The sequence below is a fragment of the Ammospiza caudacuta genome, chromosome 3 (assembly GCF_027887145.1).
Source record: "Ammospiza caudacuta isolate bAmmCau1 chromosome 3, bAmmCau1.pri, whole genome shotgun sequence".
Classification (NCBI taxonomy): domain Eukaryota; kingdom Metazoa; phylum Chordata; class Aves; order Passeriformes; family Passerellidae; genus Ammospiza; species Ammospiza caudacuta.
Genome location: NC_080595.1, coordinates 93,121,137 through 93,142,770, shown reverse-complemented (window position 1 = coordinate 93,142,770; position 21,634 = coordinate 93,121,137). Strand labels below are relative to the sequence as shown.

The following is a 21,634-nucleotide window of genomic DNA, read 5'->3' as shown; positions in this document are numbered from 1 at the left end:
TAACGTGAATCTGAGATTAAGTCATATGGAAAACTGATCCTCTGAAATAGGCAGGGACCTTTCTACAGCATTTAGTGGGCTTTTTCAACCCTTCCTTTCATATGTGGATGAGCAGCAGTGGGAGCACTCTAATGTGATTCAGAGGCAGTGGCACGGCTGAGCCTGCACAGCTTCAATGAATCCCTCCTGGGCCACTTCATCATCCACTCCCTACACCCATCAACTCTGTCCCCACTGGCAGCGGCCAAAACTAGAATAACTCTTTGTTTATCTCCAATCTTTGATTATATTTGCAACCCCCAATAACTCATTTAGGTCACCACTGCTGCTGGCAGCACTATTTTAATTTGTATTCCTTTCTTCTGTTCTTTTGTGTTTTGTTTTTCAGAAGTACAGGGGTTTGTCTAAATGTGACATCTTTGAGCTAACATTAATCTGAGGAAGGCAAAAGGAATTTATTGCATTTTGGCTAATACTGAGGAAAGGGGAAATTGCCTACATAATGGAACAGGAGATGAAGTTTGAACTGTCATTTCTCTTGTCTCCATAGTACTGGATACACAAATATAAAATATATGATCTACCTCCTCCTTCAAACACATCAATGTAAAATTAAAACCCACAAAGCTTGACAACCTGTTGTCAAGTTGTTTAAGCAGTTGTTTCAGAATCTGACAGACAAACTTATAAACAAAACGTAGAGCGCCATTGTGGGATGAGGCAGCATCATCATGTGGCTTCCTCAGTTATCTCAAAATTTGGAAAACAAGAAAGCAGAGGAATACTTTTTCTCCATGAATAAATAACAGTTTAATTACATTATAGAAATAAAATATGATATGGTAGGAATACACTGGAAATCTTACAGAAATACTATTCTGCTACTGGTAAGTAAATGGTCAAAGCTACTTTTCATGACAATCTGAACAGTACTTGTGTACAAACTATTATACAGGTTGCTAATGAAAAATATTGCAACATTTGCAAAAATGTTACCAGCTCAAACAAACATCTAATGATACAATATTCTTCTAAGAGGAAGTAATAATGTTAGATTTACAGACAATAAAGAGTTATGTTCTCCACTTCGAAACACTGGAAATAAAAATCTCAGGTAATCTGATTTCTTTACCTCATATTATCACAAGGAAAAATTCTCCTTTCACTGTGAAACAGCATCCCAAGAGACCCTGTAAACAGTTTATTCAAAGGTAGTATTTGAGATGTCACAGCAACTTCAACAATTTTCCTAGTCCACAATTACAGACTTTTTAGGCCACTGCTTGTACAGATGACTTTTTTTTTTTTAAATTACTTATTTACATACATTCAGCCCAATAACAGCAGGTAGAACGCGCTGTCAATCTCACAACAGACACACTAAAATTTTCATCGAAAGGCCAGTGCAAGATGTGGATAGTGATTGCACAGCACTGAGGAGATTGTATCATACAAATATACAATTAGACTGTCGAGAATCTAACTCTGCACACGTGTGACATAGATGGTCTTCTTGGTAGATACGTGACACTTGGAATTGGTACACACACACGTAACTGCAACTAGAGGTGGTGGGTGGATGATGATGATGATGATTACAATGGTGTGGGTGGCTGTGGAACACAGTATCATTTGGCTGTGCTATCACTAAGTGAAGGTAGCCAACTGCAAATTAGGAATACCTAAAGCTGAAGTATAAGTACAGCTTATCTCAGAACGGCAGCAGATTTTTCTAATGAAAGAATAGTTCTACTTAGTGTGCAACATGTAAGGAAATTGTTGCCAACTCTTTAATAAATGGTTCTAAGTGAACCGATGCACTTCCCAGAGCTTTAGAAAAACTCATTATGCAAATGAAGATACTGATGACAGACGATAACATTTCACAGGATGCTATTTCTTATTATATCAGTAAGCACCAAGTTAAGTGCCAAGACAGCCCCATTGTCCCATGATTTATCGTAAAATTTAGAACTTGAATGCACAACAAAATTCCACAAAGTTTGCATTTAATTCACAAGAAGACAGTTTCAAAAATGGCTCTTAAAATACTCTTAACATTTCAAATGGGCTTTCCCCCACTCCTCCAAGAGGACTGCTTTAGGATGGACTAGACCTAGACATAAGAAAGATCTTTCAGAAGGACTTGATATCCTCAGGGAATCCTCTGCAATCCACTGGTTTTGGCTGACTGCAGTGGGCCCCTTGAGAGCACAGTAGTGCCCTGTCCCATCACACAGGCAAGCTGCAGGGGAGGTGGGTGGAGGAGGAAAGTACCCCTGTCTCTCCCAGCTGTTGCTCAGCACCTCACCTGGTCCAATCTTATCTTAAGGAGATGCCATCCCTCACCAAGCCTAAACTTGGAGCTACGTGCACCCCCACAGAGCCAGTGGCTGAAAGGAGCTGGGTGTTTGTTCAGCCACATGCTCTGGCCTGCACTAAGGGAGCCAGAGACCCGGGGCTGTTGCCCCCTCTCTCTCCCTACTTAAGCACAAGGATGGGTGGCAGGGCAGTCTGGACTTGACTCCACTTGCCCTGTGCCAGAGAGGAAGTCATCCCTGCTGCAGTAAGTGCCAGGCAGCTAAAGGACTAAGCTGCATTTTCAGCTATTTTGGTAGAAATCAGACAGCAGGATGAAAAAACAGTCTGAAAAACCATGGCAGCAGTGTAGAGGATCCCAGACCTTATGACTCAGAACAGAACCACAGAATATCCATGCTGCAAAGGCTATCTGGTAGCATGTTCCTTGTGACAGTCCCAGCTGCAGAAACTGTCCCATCACGGAACAGAGTCACTATTTTCCTTCAGTAACTTCTTCCTGGTAGTGTCAAACCTTGTCAGTGGTTTCAGAGAAACACACCTCAATGCAAGCTATCAGATTTGAATGAACTCACAACTTTAAAACAAACTACAATTTACTCCTGGCTTTCTCAGTCTTCAGGAACACCATCAGCTGCAGCATTTGTCAATGCAGGCTCATTCCATGCTCTCTACCTCTCATTTCCCTTTATTCTCAAGTGCAACTGAAAGGTTGCTTCCTCTAGCACATGGATACACGCTTTGGCGTGGATCAAGATGTTCTTAATATGGTACTTTCACCAGTAATCAATTGGAAGAACTCAATTTTAGAAACAGAATTTGTGTGCAAAGCGTGCAACAAGAAATACAGTTACATTTGGTTATAGTGTCCTATCATAGCTATGCTACCATGATTCACACTGGTTAGAATACTTAAACACACACACACGCACACACACGTACACACACAGAGATATTTATTTATATACACACTCACACAATAAGAAAATGTCTAAGTCTGACAATATTTCCTCCTCTTTTAGTGAAGACAAGAGTTTGGCATCTCAGGCTCTGAATCTGCTTAGACCTGGGATACAGGAATGTGACACACCTCAAGAACACATTGACTGCACAGTGATAACATCGCACATTGAGTCTGACACATGCTGTCTTCAGTGGTCCAACACCAGCACATGGCTTAAAACCAGATGCCCATTAAAGGAGCCAAATATCCGGAACCTTTGCTTTTCAGTACTCGTGTTCAGGCAACACCCAAGAGCAGGGCAGTAGTCTGTGCAACCAAAAATAATCCTTCTGTATAAATGCAGTGGTATTTAAAAGTCTGAACCAGTGCACTCCTTTCTCACATTCCTCCTCTATTCCTCTGTTGCTGTTAGTCTCATATGCATATGAAAGTAAAGGGTAGTGGGAAATAATTTTAGTAGAAGAACACAAAGCCTCTCCTCTAAGTCCACAGAAGACCACTAAAAGTGTAAAATTTCCAAAATGTCTCATAGGAATTCTTCAAATACACTAAGTGTTTTCAATGGGGTTTACATATCACGTTTCACATTATTTCCACGGAATTCTACCTTATCACTTTGTTTAATCAGACAAATATCAATAACACATAATAAAACAGCACACAATTCACAGGACACGACACGTTTTACAAAACCTCTAAACTCAGCACTGCTGCTTTTGGAAAAATTCAGAAACTCCTGTTACTTAGAGACATGAAATACATTTCACATTGAAATGAACAGCATGATTACAAGGCTTTTTTTTCTTATTTGATGGTATTGGTTTAGGACGTGTTATTTTTCAATTAGGTTTCACAATTCTTCTTCACACCCAAAAGGAATGATTGCTAATCTGGTATTTTCTCTGTCCTCTTTCAGGAAACATTATTATTCAGTAAACACCTTTTGAGAAAAACTTGTGAAAATTTAGCTAGAATCCCTAATTGTAAAACCTGAAGAACTGGCTGATGGTAATGCTCTTAACACAATCATCGCTCAGTTTACAATGACAAACCAAAAAATATTACAGGAGTGTACAAACACGTTAAGCCATGGGTTTGGTTTTCTTTGTTGTTGATTTTTTAAATTTTTATTTTTTTAAACTTAAACTCCTTTTTTTCACAACACTAAGAAGTCTCTGACTTACAACGCTTCAGCAGTTGTGTCTGTGGAGACAGACATGGTAACTTTGGCAATCTTAACTGTGCTCTTAATGCAGCTCTCGGCAGCCCTGTGCACGTTCCCCGCGTTGTTGGCGTGTTTGTGCTGGCAGTCAGACTCCATGCTGTTATCCAGGGGCTGCGCCGTCCCTTCGCAGGTGGGGAACATGCTGCGGAAGGCGTGTCGCAAGTCCTTGCTCCTGAGAGCGTAGATGATGGGATTCACTGTTGAATTCAGCAAACAGAGCATGCTACAGAAGGCAAAGATAGTCTTGATGAGCTTGTTCATTTTCCCAAAGACATCGTACACCATGATGGCGAGGAGAGGGCCCCAGCATATGATTAAAACAACTAGGATAAGGACCAAGGTTTTGGCTAACCTGATGTCCATACGAGTTTGATCAGGCCTAGTGATCTGAACCTTACCATCCTCCGTGGACTGGATGATTATGCTTTTCTGCGTGCCTCGCTGCAGCATGCGAACAGCGTGGCTGTGAGCCTTCCACAAAATGTACATGTAGGCATAGACAATGAACAACAAGAGGATGCTGGTGACCCCGATCCAGAACATCAGGTACGTCTCATCGATGAGAGGGAATATGTCCGAACAAACAGAGTTGAGCTTTTTGCAGTTCCAGCCGAGCAGAGGAAGAACGGCTATTACAATAGCGATGGTCCACATCACACAAAATGCTACGACAGCCTTTGGTCGGGTAACAATCCTTTTATAAGCTAGCGGCCTGTGTATAGAGATGTACCGGTCTATTGCCGTGAGGAAAAGGCTACCTACGGAGGCGGTGAAGGAGGCTGTAACTCCACCCAGTTTGAACAAGAAGACGTTGGGGCTATCCTTCCGGTGGAAAACATGGAAATCCACAAAACTGTAGACAAAAATCACGCTGCCCAGGAGGTCGGCCACAGCCAGGCTGCCGATGAAATGGTAGGAGGGTCTGCACCGGAGGCTTCGGGAGTGTAGGATGACGCACAGGACGAGGAGGTTCTCTAGGACTGTGAAGGTGCCCAGGGTGAGCGACAGCACGGCGATGGCCAGCTGCTGGCTGGGGTTCAGGATCATAAAACACTCCATATCCATAAAGTTCTCCCCGCACTGTATATTCTCCTCATTATCCTTAAAAGTGGACAGGGACTTGTTGTAAAACTCTGTGATGTTGACCTGCTCTGAGGGAATAATGCTCAACAGGGAATCATCTCCTCCAGTCATTTTTTCTTGGAAAGGATCACCCCTGAAGGAAGAAAGGGGGAACTTTTGGGGGTAGTACCCCATCTTGGATGCCATGTCACCTTTCATGTCTTCGTACTGGATATCGTTGGAGCCCACGTAAAGGAGATCTGTCGTGATTGTTCGGAAGGTTGTATCTGCGAGGCCATCTAGAATTGACTTCATAACCCCAGTCTTGTTGGTTTCAGAGATACTTGGGGGATGGAAAAATGCATCGGAGGAAGTCCTATATGGGGAAAAGATCAGACTTCATTAACATAAACAGGGAGACAAACTCCACGAACAACTTAGCTGAACTGTGTCAAACAAAATCAACCCTTCTCTGGTATTCAGTGCAGATCTAACTTTGACATTGTGGGAAATCAGGGTGGGTTAAGCACTTAGAGAGAAATCACCTAGATTTCACTAAAACTGAATTACACTAAGAAGCAACATGAAAAACAGAGGCACAGGGAATTGAGTGTTTCACAGGAAAGAAATTTTCATTTCTCATCAAAACCTTGTGAGCTGCTCCACCAGAAAGATATTTTTCTCAGCTCCTGATTGCAAAGCACCTTGCAGACCAATATTCCTTGGGCTTGCTTCATTTAGATAATACCAAGAGCCACTGCAGGAGCAGCACTAAAGTGAGTCACCACCTTTTTTGTTTTTCTTTCAAAAGGCACAGAGGGTTTTGAAAAATTGACAACAGAGAGGCGACAGGGACAGAGCCATGCACTCCAGATTTCACAGTTCGCCCAATATGCCTCTATATTCTTATTATCCTGCAATGGCAATCTGAGGTCTATTAACATCCTGAATTTGCTACTGCAAACTTATTAGCAAGGTATTCGATCAATAAATATACAGTTTCATTACACTCATATACAAAGATTACTGTATTCCTTCCTTCTGGTAAGCAAACTAAGGTACTGGGATATTTGTGCAATATGAGGGAGGTGGGTTACCCAGCTGTTACCCAGCTCTGTCCACAGTTTCAGGAAAGGTGACAGCCGTGCTATGTCACTGAGAGAATCAGTGATCTGCTCTGTGCACACCAGAAGCCTCAGTCAGGACGGTTCAAGTTTGCCTAGATAAACATGGCACCAAGTTTAAGCCGTGGCCAAAATTCCAGGCAAAAGGAACCAGGAGCTACTGCTTCTGTGAGAAGCATTGTAATGTGATTTGTACCCCTGAGGACACACTCAAAAACATTCTGTCCCCTCCAAAACTGGGGGGACCCAGCAGAAGGTACCCAAGTAGCCAGTGGTCTCAGGTCTGTCAAGTACAGCCTTTGCTCATGGATGGTGACTAGTTGTGGGGAACAACTCCTGGTCGGAGTTCCCTTGGGAGAGGACCCCATCAGCACCTGAGCATGCATCGACATATAACACAAATCTTACAGCTCTTGTTGTGCTGTACTCCTTTATATTACTTTGCTGATAGAAAATGCCTTGAATATGGATTGAACATCTGCTTTAGGGCCCCCTTCCACCACCTCAATGGATGAGAGTGCTCTGAATACAAATAAGAGCCAGAATCACTCTTTCTGTGTGCTACAAATATTCTACATCTGCTATGGGACATCTCGATGATTAATCAGCAACAGGAGCAAACCAAGCTTCTTCTTGCTTTTAGTGTGGAGGAAATTGTTGCACTCAAGAAATCCTAGATGCCAGTACATAGGCTTGTACTGACCTAACCTGTTCACTTTACACAACTGACAATAAATGCTCAGAAAGGCTGTAAGAGTTTATTTAGTCCAAAATCAGAGTACTGATCACCTCAACTCCTAAAGAGAAGACATGCACAGCAGGTACCACTGCTCTCTTTTCCCATGAAAACTACAGGAAAGAAGAATGCCTCTCTACAACAATAGCAGTACTCAAAAATATGTGAAATCATGAGCATTTCCAAAGAAGCAGAGATCACTTGGCTGATATATTTGATATATTTATACTGCCCTTATAGCATATGAACACCCAAGACTTTTTCCGTAGCTCTTTCAAGTTTTGCCTTTTATTAAGCAGGCCTGGACATTGAGTATTAAAGGGAATATATGAACTTAGACCTTCAGAAGACACTGCAACTCCAATGCTGCAAGAAAGTATGAGTATAAACAACCCTTACTGGGAAAGACACAACACACAAAATATACTGGCCGAGTCAGCTTTTGCAGACACAGTTTGCTCAGCAAATAACAATTATTAGACAGACAGACAGTATTAAGGAATTTAATTTTGAGGGCGTGAGCAGTGAAGGAGGGAAATGTCACTGAAGCATACATTAAAAATGAACAGCAATCATCTAATATGGAAGGTACTTTTCTGTTTTATAGCTGTTCCTAGAGAATTTGCAGATGTTACATGCTGCACAGATGACTCTGCTGATAAATCTGCTTTGGGTGAAGCCTGGCAACTTTAAGCTTGGCACTGTAACACCCTTTTACAACCAGAAGTGAAGAATGTGTTATTAATTTGAAAACTACCCAAAAATATTAAATAAAAAAGTAGTTCTATAAATATGTAAAGATTGCTGTGGTATCCTCTACTATTCAAGCTTTTGACAGAAAGGAACCATTTTAATGAGTAAAGCCACAGCCCCATGTCGAGAAGATTATGTCTGAGGAAAGCTTCATAAATTGTATTCAACTGAGCACTTCTGCTAGACAGACAAACAAATTGTTATGAGGTAGCTGATCCCTGCTGGAGTCATGTCAAGTACAGACTTTCTCAGAATTAGGCGCCATGCAACCTGTACCTTTATTTGAAATACAAATGAAAGAACATGTATTTTTGTGTGCTCTTTTGAAGGTGGCAGTGAGTTATGTGACAATATCACTATGCATGCATATGCTATGCTAACAACATGGTTAATGGGATCAGGAGAGGCAAGTCTTACTTTGAATGTCAATGACTTTTTTTTTTCCTCTGTATTTTTACATTGAGATTATTACAGTAATTTTCACCTTATTGTCTCTGCAAAGAGAGCTTTCTTTCAGAGTACTTGGGAGTTCATTAGTAGTGTAGTTTAGGCTTTGGGGGATGCTGCTAACATTAATTTTGGTTTTGTTTGCTGCTGGGAATATCCTAATTGGAAATTTCTAGCAGTATGTGTGCATGCACCTATTCAAGCTGCAGTTGATTTTTATTAAAGTTGCAGTAAAACAACCATTTGCCTGATCTGGAATTACACTTTACAGGAAATTCATTTATTTTAATTTAGATACTAGTTTATCCCAGTATAAGCTCACTACTAAAATGCACTGAAGAGATCAGTGATGTTTTCCATTGCTGTCTGGCGAAAACAAGACTGGATCTCTGGCACTGCAGATATCAGGACACAGGTGCTGCACCATTTGACATAGAAAGAAAAGACAGTGACAGAAGCAATGCCAGTGTCACACACATTTTGGCTCTGAGCATTTCTGTCCAAACCTGGAGTGGTGAGCAGGCAGCACCCCTGAAAGCAGACACCCCACACCATGCAGCCACACTGCTCTTTGCAGCTGGCTTCAATGCAACCCAAACCCGTTCTGCCCAAGAGCCATGACCATCTCCACAGGAAATATTGCAGGAGCCCCTCTGGCTTCTCAGAGCTTCCACAGGGAAGAAGTGTCCTCCACACAGGTTCATCCTCTCTCCCTGGGGCTGGAGTGACAGCTGTGTGCTGCAGAAAGCTCCCCTATGGGCAGACTGGCAGTAAGGGAGAGCCTCCCTGTCCTGCCAAGAACTCTCCTGCCCTGCCAGAATCCACTCTTCCAACTTTGCATTTTCAAAGCGTTCAGCTTCATTCCTTTCGTAAATGAGCTCAACTACCTCACTCATTTTAAAAGAGCTTTTAAAAGGACTGAAACATTGATTAAATATGAAGGAGAGGCTGCACCAACACTGGCACTCAAAATGTTTCGCGTACTGCCACAACTGCATGCAATTCACAGCAAGTACTGAATTATGATTGCAGATAAGAATTAAACAACAGAGAAAAACTTCAAGGGTCTTTTATCTTGAAGACCAGAGCAGAACAATCGTAGCTGAGCACTATTTTAGTCCGTCCTCCCATCACCCGGCAGCTGTTGATGGGCGCTGCCAGCCCAGCTGTGCCAAGTGACCGCCACTAGGTGGAGTGGCTTTGACAAACTCCCGGCTGAGCCGTCTGCAGCGGCAGCGTCCAACTTCCTTCGGCCCTTTTTCCCTGCCTACTCTACCAGGGATCAAACACACGAGGTGTTAAACATCACCTGAAGGTTGGAGACACAAAGTTGTAAGGCTCTGCCTTCAAAGCGAAAGAATTAGTGAAGAGTTGAAGGGGCAAGCCTTACTAGTGCCCTCCATTGTGTGGTTACATATAGCGCTAAAAGATGCTTGGATATCAGAATGTAAATACACTTCAGGTAAAATAAAAAATATATAGTACATAAGAGGCTGGTAACTCATCATCAAGGACAACAGGGGGAATTATACCTCCTTTGGACTTCTTGTTGGTTCACAAGACCAGTTCACTTGGGGAACAAGAACATGACTTCATTAAAATGCTATTACCTATCTTCTCCTGCTGTTCAGGAGAGCTGGAAAGTTTTTATCATTGTCTACAAAAAGAGGTGAATTTGTTATAATTTTCAAAACAGGATGATTGATAAAGCAATTTTAATAGCCTGAATAGAAGGAGTGAGTATTTATTCTCTTCCTCAGAAGTAATTATGAGCAATACAATGATGATACGGATAGCTGCAAAAATGTTGACATTGCAAGAAAAGGAATCAAAACAAGAAAGGGGAATCCACAATCAAAGCTTTTTGGCTTCCATTTTAGAAAATATTTTGATCTCCATGTCTATACATTTATTCTATGATAATCATACTTAATTAAGAACAGGCTAAAGGACAAGTAGGAAGAATTCGATCAATTTCTGAATGCATAAAAATATACAAATGCACATTCCTTTATACCTTATATACCTGTTTATACCTTATAAGGTTCTAAGACATTCAGAGAAGAGCATTATCTTCTGATAAGTTTGCAGAGCGCCCAATAAGTGGGACTTCTCCCAAACTGGGTCCACAAAGTACTACCACAGGAGAAACAGCAATAATTTACACTCATATGCAGTCAGCTGTAAAACTGCGAGAGAAATGAGATCTACCATGGTAACTGTTAGCCTCTAGAATTAGAACTGTCCTATAAAATGAAAATTTATATGGCTAATAATTACCTTATCCCATATGGTGATGGACAATACAGCTCCGAGGACAGAACAAGGTTTCCAAGCCTTAGAGAAAGAAATGTGCAGACTGAGAAATGGCACTCTCAGACTCAGTAACACCAAGTACGGAAAAAACACATGCTGAGAAGAATGCGAAGGCAACGCTACCCCTATCCTATTTACTGGTTTACTACTCCATCTCCAAAACTGTGCTACTCCTAGCTAAAAATGGCAAATATGCTGTCACTCCTAATTCAGGAAAACTTGCATTCATTTCAGTCAGAATTTTCTCTGTGTGAGGGATCGGGAAGGAGCACAGACACTAGGAGAGGAGCAAATTAGGGATGTTATCTTCTAGATACAGCAAGCCACTATCAGCTATGGGGTAAACTAGGGCATGCAAGTAATGAACCCAATTTTGTTCTTATGTAACATGATCATATCTTTGGCAAGCTGAACCTTAATTAGCAAGAAGGCACATGTACATGGTTATTTGTGCTAATTAACATACCGTTTGCACACTAGCAGGATAAGGGCTGGACTGTTCCAATTTGTGGGCAAATAGCTCCTATGTGACACCCCCCAGCATCCAGCAGCAGACAACCTGAATAAAAACAAAACAAGGGGGAAAACAGGGTGTTAATCAGTGATGGACAATACTTTTAAAGGAATAGTATTATTTCCTCCGTCCAAAGTTGGCAAGATGTGTGTACCAGTTTCAGCACAGGTGATTTGCAGGTACAGAGAAAAGGAGGCTGCACCTTACATCCCAAACAGACAGAGCATGTACATGTGTCTAATATCAGAGGTTCAAAAAGCAAGGCTGAAGTCCTGCTCCTTCTGGTATGGGGGAAGTACCAGAACTTTGCTCTCTGTGAGCCAGGTGAGCATGCTGGCAACCTCTACATCCTGCTGCCCATCTCTGAACTGCTCGAGTTGTTCCATGTTGGATTGAGAGCTAAACATCCAGAAATAAAGACACCAAGTGATATTCCAAGAGGCAGGGTGCATGCCTGATGAGAAGCTTAGCTTGAAGCCCTTCCTCTGAATTAAGCAAACCAAGGATGCACCTCCTGCTTCCCACAGAGATGCAGAGGAGGAAGTGTGGGGGCAGCTCCCCTGTCTGTCTGTGAAAAATCTCTAGAACTCCTGAGGTCACCCAAAACTCCTCAGCTTGTAAAACACAACCCCTTATACAACACATTTCCCACCAAGTTATAGACAAGATGAAGTATTGAAGTCACAAACCAGCCAAGGGGACCATCAGGGTAATATTAACAGGAAACTAGAGCTACCTGCTCTGCCCAGCTTTTGGGAGAAGGGATGGAAGGCAGAGGTGGCTATTGTAAAATTGTAGATTTAAAGACCTTTCACAGTTTACTTCATATTGTCTTAATTTCATCTAAAGATAGAATTTTGAAAGAGGATGAGGAATCTTGCTGAAGTATGAAAGACTCAGATGAAAGGAAGCAATCATGACCTTGTTACTTGCTTAAAATCAGAGTTTAAGGACTGGTTTCCCAATAAAGGACTTTCTATTCTTCTTTTCCAATGAAGAAGAATGGACAGATAATATGAAAAGTTTGATACAATACCGTGGTACTTAAAGAAAATGGAAGAGAACTGGAATGGAAACTGGTTAATTTTGAACTCTCAAAGTTCATCACAAAAGAGTTCATCTCAGATTTTAAAATTCCGAAATCCTCTCATTTCCAGCCTTTTCTCTATCCATTCTCTAATGTCAAATGGTGCAGGCACTTATTGCTGAGCAGAATTGACATAAATGTTAAATGGAGACAGAGCAGCCCAGCCAGGTGCAAAAGAGATAAGGGGTTAACACTCAATCTCCTGGAAGTACCTAGAAGAAATGGCAGCTTAGTACACGTGTAGTTTAAGGGAGAGAAGTAATTTGAAACAACAGAGCAGGACATAAAAGACCCGGCTCCATTGGATGCTAAATGCTAAAGGTCTCCAGAAGAATGTAATGTCTAGAGGATCAAACTGGAGGAAAACCACATTTATTAGGAAGAAAAGAGAGAGAGGGAGAGAACCTCTCCTAGAAAATAGTTTCCATCCAATGGCCAGAACAGAACACAGAAGGTCACAAATTTGTTGCAGCAGAAGATATTAAAGAACTTTATTAAAAGAGTAAGGTTTAGAGACAGAAAAATAGCAAAAACATCAGGCTCCAGGGAGAATTCTCATAAACTGCATAGAGTATATGTCTGCCTTCTCATCCCCCCTCAACAAACTGGCTGTAACAAGTTTTAATTAAAGAAATCATGAGATAGCAAGGAGATGCCGAGAGCAATGGTAATGTGGGTTAAGTTATTGGTGTGGTAAGGATTGCTAGGAAAGAGGAAAGATAACTACTGTCCTTATACTGGGAATAAGACATCTCCAGGCAAGATAGGAGCAAAGTGGAGAAACGTAAGAAAGGAAGACCCAAGTGGAAGTGCCTCAGTGAGGCAGCGATACAGATTTTAGAGAAAGTGAAGAATTGCCTTTGTGATGGGCTGGAGGAAAGCAGATCAGGTGAAGAAGAAAATTCACGAGAGAAAACCTCCCTCCTCTTCTGATCTGTGCGAACTTCAGACACACCTCCGTAAGCTGAAAGATAAAGCTAGTGGGATTTTTCAGATCTCACCATAAAGAAAGAACAGATCCACTGCTCACTCTGCAGGCAATGACTTGCTCTTTTGAAAGTCCATTTCTGATCTGTATTCAAATGATGAAGAAAGATGCAAAGGGCTCTGAGAAGCCATCCTTGGTAAGGTCAGAGAAAAGGACAGCATTATCCACGCTGACAGTTGGGACCAGGCTGGGGACACTCAGGAGAAGTTAGCTGAGCAAATTTGGCCAGGGACATTAACAAAAATCAAACTGCTTAAGGAAAATGACATACAGGATATGGACTTCAAAGGTGGCAAGGAAGAGAGTGCTCAAATGGAGCCACCGAGTGACCCATACGATGGAAAAACACGCCAAAAAAAAAAGAAAAAGAGGTTCAGAGTCAATGACAAATGTTAGTGCACAGAAGGCCAGCAACACATTGCAAAGCAACATCCCTTCTAACTCAGTCTTCAAGAGTCTGCCTCTCCTGCAGACCTTTTTAGGCCATCAAGTACTGGCAATGCTCAGAAGCTAGGACAAAAAGGCTTTTGGCAACTGCCATGTCCCGTGCCACCAGCATTAGCAAAGGACAAAAATACACACTCCCAATTAAAAAATTAAAACGATTTTTTTATTTCTGGAGATGTCTGGCCTTTCCTAAGATTTAAACAAGCTCAGATAACTGTCTTCATAGTTACATTCACAATATAATGATATTCAAATATACTGCCTTCACACACACAAATAACTTGTGAAATTATTTGCCAGCATATTAAGCCACTACGCCAGATTGCTTGGCAATGGTGTATGTCTTTGAAATATGCAGATGCTTTTCTTTTTTTAAAAAAAGGAGAGAGGGAGGGAAGAGGAGAAGTGAAAAAGAATTACAGTAGAATTTGATATCCAAGTAGCAGAACAACAAATTGTGGAGAGACTCCAACCAATATTACATCAGACTTGGAAAAATAGCTAAAATATACTGAGGGATGAGTTATGACTTTATATATATATAGGTATACTTCTATGCATAAACTTACAAATAGACATAAACAAAAAAAATCACATGCCTAGAGGAAGAACTGAAGTCTCACAAACCCTGCAGTATGTCACGCATAAACCTAAATTTCAAGTGCTAGAGTACACGCAGACAAGTGTAGGTACTAAAAATATAGGCAAGATGATTGCTGAACATCCTTCTGAATCCCCTTATACACAGCCTTTTTGGCTAAAAGCAAGAATTTAAATATAATATATCTATCACTGAGATCCTGCAAAAGTTATTTTGCATGTATGTGTACATATGTCACCTAACATCCCAGGCATGTACATAGTCTGGACTTCAGAGCTGCATTCCTTAAAACAGAGGCACAACTGACTAAGAGCAGCAATTTCTGAGACCATGTTTCACGTCCTCAGGAGAACAGGATGGTGGGAGCCCCTCAAGATCCTAAACATAAACTTTGAAATGTTTATTAAAATGCAGAAAGATGGAAACTACTCAGCGAGGGCTGAAAGGGAATTGACAGTACAGACCCGCTTCTGCTCAGTACTTTGTAGTGAGTAAACACATCTTTTCTTAAGAATACACAATTGCCATAAAAGAGGTTAACAAAGGATGAGGCACTATTTGATGCCATCTAGCCTCAATCTACACAAACAATGCAACATCTGAATTGTAGAGAACATCCACTTTCACCAACAGGCCAGCCAAGGTATAAGAAGTGAACATCACATTGTCATACACTGTACTGAAATACCTATTTTGTCTGTAATTTGGATGTGGTCAGTTTCACCAAGAAAGGATGTTCCTACTGAAGAGAAGCAGAATCAAGCTTGGGGTGTGCACCACCATAATGCCCCTGCATGAGGCACAAATGGCAGAATAAAATGTGCTCCGACCTTATGTTGCAAACCCAATCATTTTTCACGGGCAACAATGGTACCTTCGGGAAAAAGGGGGGAAAAAAAAAGTTCTTTCTAACAAGAAATTGATTTAGAAGTCCTTACAGGCATTTCAAAAGGACAGGTCATAGCTGGTTTCAGCAGTCATTAACAAAGCCACACACTTTCAAAGGGTGTGAGTTTGGGGGGGAATCCTTATCCCACCAACAGTGATGGCATGTGCACTTTTGGCAGCAGTACAGTGTCAGTCTAGAAATGGAGACATACAGAGCAGCACTGAGAAGACAGGTTGTCACATTTTTAACTTTGCATTAGTAACAAATGCTCTTGCTGTCTATTCAGGCACATTTGCAAGCTTGCTTTTAGGTACAAGGGACTTGCATGCATTTCCACTGCAGATAAGAAAACAAGAGCAGCCTTGTTATGATTAAAAGGGTCTATTTCCCTCTGCCTTCTGTCTTGTGTGTCCATCTGCATAGCTGCTTTGAACTTGGCCAAATCCCAGTGTTAGGGTCGCCCACAGTATGAATTTTAAACCATCACCAGACTGCGAATTTGCTGCTAGAGAAGAGAAAAATCTCCACATTCTCACCTAAATGGTCAATGAGTGGTTTTGTAGAACATTCATTATGTTACATAGCCTAAACTATTTCAGAAATTGCAGCAAAAAAATAATTTACTGTTTCATGAGGACTGTCAAATAAAGACAAAATAGACATCTGGAAAGAAATTAATAACAATCACCATTGAGAAAAATGAATTCTGCAGATGCCTAGGTAGGTCGCTAGATAGGTCACAAAGTTTGCATTTGAGAAGTTACAGTAATTTCTCTTTAAACCATGCAGAATTAGAGAAACTAAGAGAGCAGAAGACAGTGCATGAGACCTGCAGCATTAAGAATGGCAATGTATTCATAAAAATCTTGGGCAATACTAAATTAATACATGAGTTTTGATTCTTAGTCTCCTCACCTACCTCACCTCAACTCAATAAAGAAGAAAACCATGTCAGCTCTCCCTCTCTGGTGTGTAGCATTTTCAGCACCAAAATTCCCAGTGGGATGCAAGCATTTAGAGACAGCCACATGAAAGGCTGAAAGTCAAAAATGGCTTCAAAAAGAAAGAAAAAAAAGTTATTTCTTTCTAAACTTCTGCTGCCCAATCAAAAACTTGTAATAGGGGAAGTTAAAGAGAGGTTTGCACTGGCTAGGACCTGTCAGTCCTTCAACAGAGCATGAAAGTCTTTAACGGGGTCCTTTATGCAACTGAGCTCACATCATTCATCAAAGAACAACAGCCAGGATGAAAGGCATCCACCGGCTCATCCTCGCAATACTGTAACCTGCTTCCACCTTCACCTTTAGTTTTATAGGTATTTTGATTCCATTCCTGTGTGTTTAGGTATCACAGACTGGTCAACGAGCTAAATTCTCAGCAAATAAGTCAATTTCTTTACCTAGCCAACTTTTTTTTTTCCTTTCTGGCAATAGGTGCCTGCTGGCTCAGTCAAACAATTATTGTTTTTATGAATTCTGCTTTAAAATGGTTTTATTCAAATGGTTCTGCCTCTTATTCCAATGACCAACAGATAATAAAGCAAAGCTGTTACTCGTTGCTACAAAACTAATTTTAACCTCAAGCAAATCAGAAATTACACATTCATCTTCTGAACTGTTTAAAGATGTTACGTTCATTTCTTTTATGACTGATTTAATAAACTCTGCCTGCATAGTCACTATAGTCACAGGGTGTTTTTCTCTTCTTGAGAAGGAAAAACACATGCTGGTGGTTGATATGAGGTGTAACACAAAAATAATTAAGCACAGCCAAGTAATTTTAGCAATGCTGTACATTTTGTTATTAAACATCTATTTAGTAGCGCTCTGATTCTTCGCCTTAACAGCAATGCCACCCCCAGCAGAGAATGCCATATTCCTTTAAGAAAGGGTGAACAATAACAATGAAAACAACATGATGCATCTAAGAAAAAAGGAAAAAAAATTACTACACCTTTAGCAGGTTAAAAAAGCTACACTGTTTTTGTTTGTTTTTTTTTTTTTTTTTAAACCCTAGTAGAGACTCAGGGGGGAATTTTGTTATCTGGCTGTATGTTATATATGAGCCTTTATCTTCTGAAAGAAAAAAAAAGACATGTGCCGAAACTCTTAATGTTATAATTTGCTGCCATAGAGAAAATAACAGTGATAACAATTTTAGAGAAAGAAGGAAAACTGTGGACTTCATCTTCTGACACCATTTTACTTAATCAAACTGCAATCACAGTAATGAGCTCTCTCCTACCAAAGGCTCGGTACATACCTCATCCAGGAGTATTCTCAATGGAGATTTGCAGACGTCTTTGAGACAAAAAGATGCCCATTTGAAATAAGCCCATCTGGTTACTCAAAATTATTTCTCAACAGATGAAGATTTCACATGACAAACGCTGCGTGAAGTTTAAAAGGCTCACTCTTTTTCAGCTCCTTCCCCCCCAGACTTCCAAATTTCAGACAAAAACAAACCAAGCAACCAACCAACAAACCCAACTGATATTCTGAGGGTGCTGAACGACTAAATGACATTTTTTAACGGAACATCACTGCGCGCAAAATTGCGAACCGCATTTTATTTCGGTCACAGCCTCACAGAGAGTTTTGAGAGGAAAAGTGCACAGGAAAGCCGGGCTGAATGCTACCCGCTGTAAATCACCAGTGGGTCAGGACGAGAGGAAAAACCTCCGGTGTCAGATAAGGTCCTGTGGGAGCCCGGGAGGCTACCGGCTCCGCGCACAGAAGAATAGACGCGTGTTAACCATAACGCCACCAGCCGCCCGCACCCCGCCCGCTGTCGGGCTGCCCTCGGCCGCCGGGTCCCGCTCCTCCGGCCGGGCTCGCGGAGCCACACTGCGCTCCCGGGACCGCCGGCTGGTCCCGGGTGCCCCCGGGCTACTCCAGCTCGCCCGAGGCGGCGGCGCGGGGCCGTGCCCAGGGCACAGGCGAGACCCGCGCGGTCCCCGGCCCCGCCGCAGCGTGGGTCGCGCTCGCCGCGGGACGCAGCGGCGGATCGCAGGGATGGATGCTCCGCAGGCAGCCGCCTCCCCTCCGCCCGTCGGGGCAGGCGGTGTCATTCCCCGAAAAACCCCCTCCCACCCACGCCGCCAACAAACTTTGAGGAGGACGAAGGGTCCCCGGCCCCCGACCGGGGGGCACCCGCCGCCCTCCCCTACCCCCCCGCCGCCCGCGCCGTCCTTACCCTCCGCACGGCACCGGCCGCGTTCCCCGCCCGCTCCGGCCGCGCCGACCCCCGGCAGGGAGCAGGAGCGCCGCCCCACCCGGGCACCCCGGCACTGGGGAGCGCCGAGGAGGCGGTGCCGGCGAGGGGAAGGAGGAGGTGGGAGACTTCTCCCCCCGGCTGCCTCCCCTTCTTCGCTTCCCTCCCCTCGGCGCCTCCTCTCCGACCACCGCGGCCCTCGCCCGCCCGGCTCAGGCGGCACGCCGGGCTCCGCCGCCCTGCCGCCGCCGCCGCTCCATGTGCCGCCCGCCCGCCCCCTCCTCCGCCGCCTCCGCCCGCCGCCGCCTCGGCGCGGGGAGGCAGCGCGGGAGCCGCCGGGCGCCCGGCGTGGCTCCGGCACACGCCGCCGCTGCGTCCCCCCCGCCTTCCGCCCCGCTCCGGTCCCATTTATGAAGCCCGGCGCCCATCACGTGTCAGTGTGTGCCTTTTGTCCCGGCCCTGGCAGCACCGGGGCGGACAGGCGGCGCTGGCCAAAGTTCGCCCCGGGGGAGGGACATGGGAACACCGGGGAGCACCGCGGGGGCGGGCGGCGGAGAGCGGCTCCGTTCCGGGCCGTGCCCCACCCCGCGCCCCGCCGGCCGTGGGCGCTGCCCGGCCGCGAGCCCCGTCCTGCCGGCGCTCCGCCGCCTGTCCCCCGGCCGGGCGCGGGGAGCGGGCCCGGGGAGGCGGCGCGCCCGCCCCCAGCCAATGTGGAAGGCAGCGCCTCCTCCGGCCCGGGGGGGCGGACGGCGCATCCCCGCCGCGGGGACCCGGCCGGGCCCCGCCGCCCGCCCCGCGTGGGGACCGCGGGGATAGCGGGGATAGCGGGGACCGGCTCCGCTCTCGGCCCGGGGCCGCGGGGCTGGCGCACCCCGCGGGCTGCGGAGGTTGGCGGCTGTGGCTGCCCTCGTGGGGCGTCCTTTCCCCGTCCCAGTATTTCCTGTGGAACACCAGGGTTTTGACATACTTTATTTCCCTTTTTCTCACTACCCGAATCCCGCCTTCGGTGTTTTCGGGCTTACACGACCACCGTCATGGCAGCCCTCAGAAGTGATGGGGATTCCCTCATCTCTGGGGGGCGAAATGGCTCCAAAGGTGGGCAGGCAATGGGCATAACTGGAAAGCTGAGCTTTATTCAGCAGCCAGTTCCTAAGCACTGTGATATCTAGCTAGCTTTGATCGTGTGTTTCTGCCTCTGCAGTGTCATACATATGTATTGTCTTCACACGAATTAATACTGAAACATGATAAATATTTATCATTTGACATGGTGTCTAAAGACATTAACTGGTCCATCTACCATTTACCTGAACTGGTACATCCACGTACAGAGGAGGAATATGTGATTCTCCTTGTTTATCAGGTTAAAAAAACACTCAACTCTTCACTAGTGATGATTAAAGGTTTCCCATGGCTGTATTTTATGGGTGTCCAACTCAAGATGTGCCTGCTATCTCACAGTGACTCTTCCTCCTGAAGGCTTCTCAAGCTGGGCCCCCACGGTCTGAGGCAACAAAATCTCCAGGCTCCATCCACCAAAGTGCATCTGCTCAAGAGCACAGCATCATTCGCACAATCCAATGTTTTCCCTGCGTCGAGTCCCAGAGCGAGTCTGCAATATCATAATTACTGACAATAATTTTTCAGCCGCTGGCTCTTTCTGATGGTAATCGTTAAAATAACAAGAAAGGAGATCATTTCAAATGGCACTCCCTGTGAGAAAAGTGGAAAGGAAAAAAAAGGCCAACTCATTTGTGCCCAACTTGAGTTTCTGGTATTAGTCCATCTGTTTGGTCATTCGGAAGCGGTGGAAAGTAAAAAGAACTTTATTTAGGACTGTGTTCAATCAGATCAGATTTCTCTTTAGCTATGCATTTCAGAAAGTATTAACTTCTCAGAGGACTTTTTATTTCATTGAAAATGTTGAGTACTTTTGCTTTCAATGTGAGCCTACCCAGTTAAACTTCTCTTCTATGTTTGTGGAGGGACACATCCCCTTTGCAAGTCACATCAAGTGGACATTACCAGACCAAAATCAGCCTGTTGAGGGAATTTAAGGGCATGTGTTACTGTTCATCCTACCTCCACATTCTTGGCTTGCTAAAGATTCCCATCCTGGACTGAGCATTACTCTGGTCTCAGGATAATCCTTCTTTGCATCACTTCTCAGCCTGGATTGTAGAGAAGGACATTGCAGAGTTGAACATGTAGCCGTGGCCACATACTGAGCGGTTTTCCCCCTGTGCAATCTTGCACAGTTGCTACTGCCTGTTCAGCCTACACGTTCAACAGGAGACAAGAGGTATGGACAGCCAGAAGTTACTCAAGCAGCAGGGTCTCAACCTTCATAACCATGGGGCACCCTGGGACCCCTACAGCCTTGTATACTCCAGCCCCTCTCCCAGGATCCTGCTTGTAAATTAGCAGTTTTGCAAAGGCAAGGTTGTTGCAATCTTGTGATACCTGTTCCCAGTGCAGCTGCTTTGAAAACCTTTGAAAAAGTGGCTTTCCGCTGGAAAATGCAACCTTGTCAAAACCGAAATGCTTTGCAAACGTGTGTTGGTTGCACTGAAAATGTCATTTAAAAAAGAGTAAGTGGTAGAGGGATGTTCCAACAGTGTGGGAATGTCTCGTTGTGACATTTCCAAGCTAAACGTTTCAGTTTCTTGCTTCAAAATGAGTTTTGGTTTCAAAATATTTCCTTTTATATTATATATTGCAAAATAATACAAAAATTTGGAAAGCTTATTCCCATCAACCAATCATTTATTACCATAAACCTGAAATTAGTGTTCTCCACAGCTTTCTCGAGGTAAGAATTCTGCTATTCTCGGTTGGAGCAAAATTTTAAACTGCAAACACCTAGTGAAACTAGAGTATCTGAGTTTTACTGGCCTCTCAACCACATGATGGAATTCTAGAACTCAGCTGCCTTTTAAAGTGCATGAT

At 43.8% G+C, this 21,634-nt stretch overlaps 1 protein-coding gene across 1 annotated transcript; it reads right to left on the bottom strand.

Moving 5' to 3' along the window:
• Positions 1 to 782: 782 nt before the first annotated feature.
• CNR1 (cannabinoid receptor 1) lies at positions 783 to 18,849 on the bottom strand. Its single transcript, XM_058801776.1, has 4 exons — positions 18,668 to 18,849; positions 11,413 to 11,505; positions 10,911 to 10,967; positions 783 to 5,946 (listed from the first exon to the last, which is right to left on the bottom strand). The coding sequence occupies exon 4, from the start codon at positions 5,883 to 5,885 to the stop codon at positions 4,464 to 4,466; it is 1,422 nt and encodes a 473-aa protein (XP_058657759.1). The 5' UTR covers positions 5,886 to 5,946; positions 10,911 to 10,967; positions 11,413 to 11,505; positions 18,668 to 18,849; the 3' UTR covers positions 783 to 4,463.
• Between the last annotated feature and the right edge of the window lie 2,785 nt (positions 18,850 to 21,634).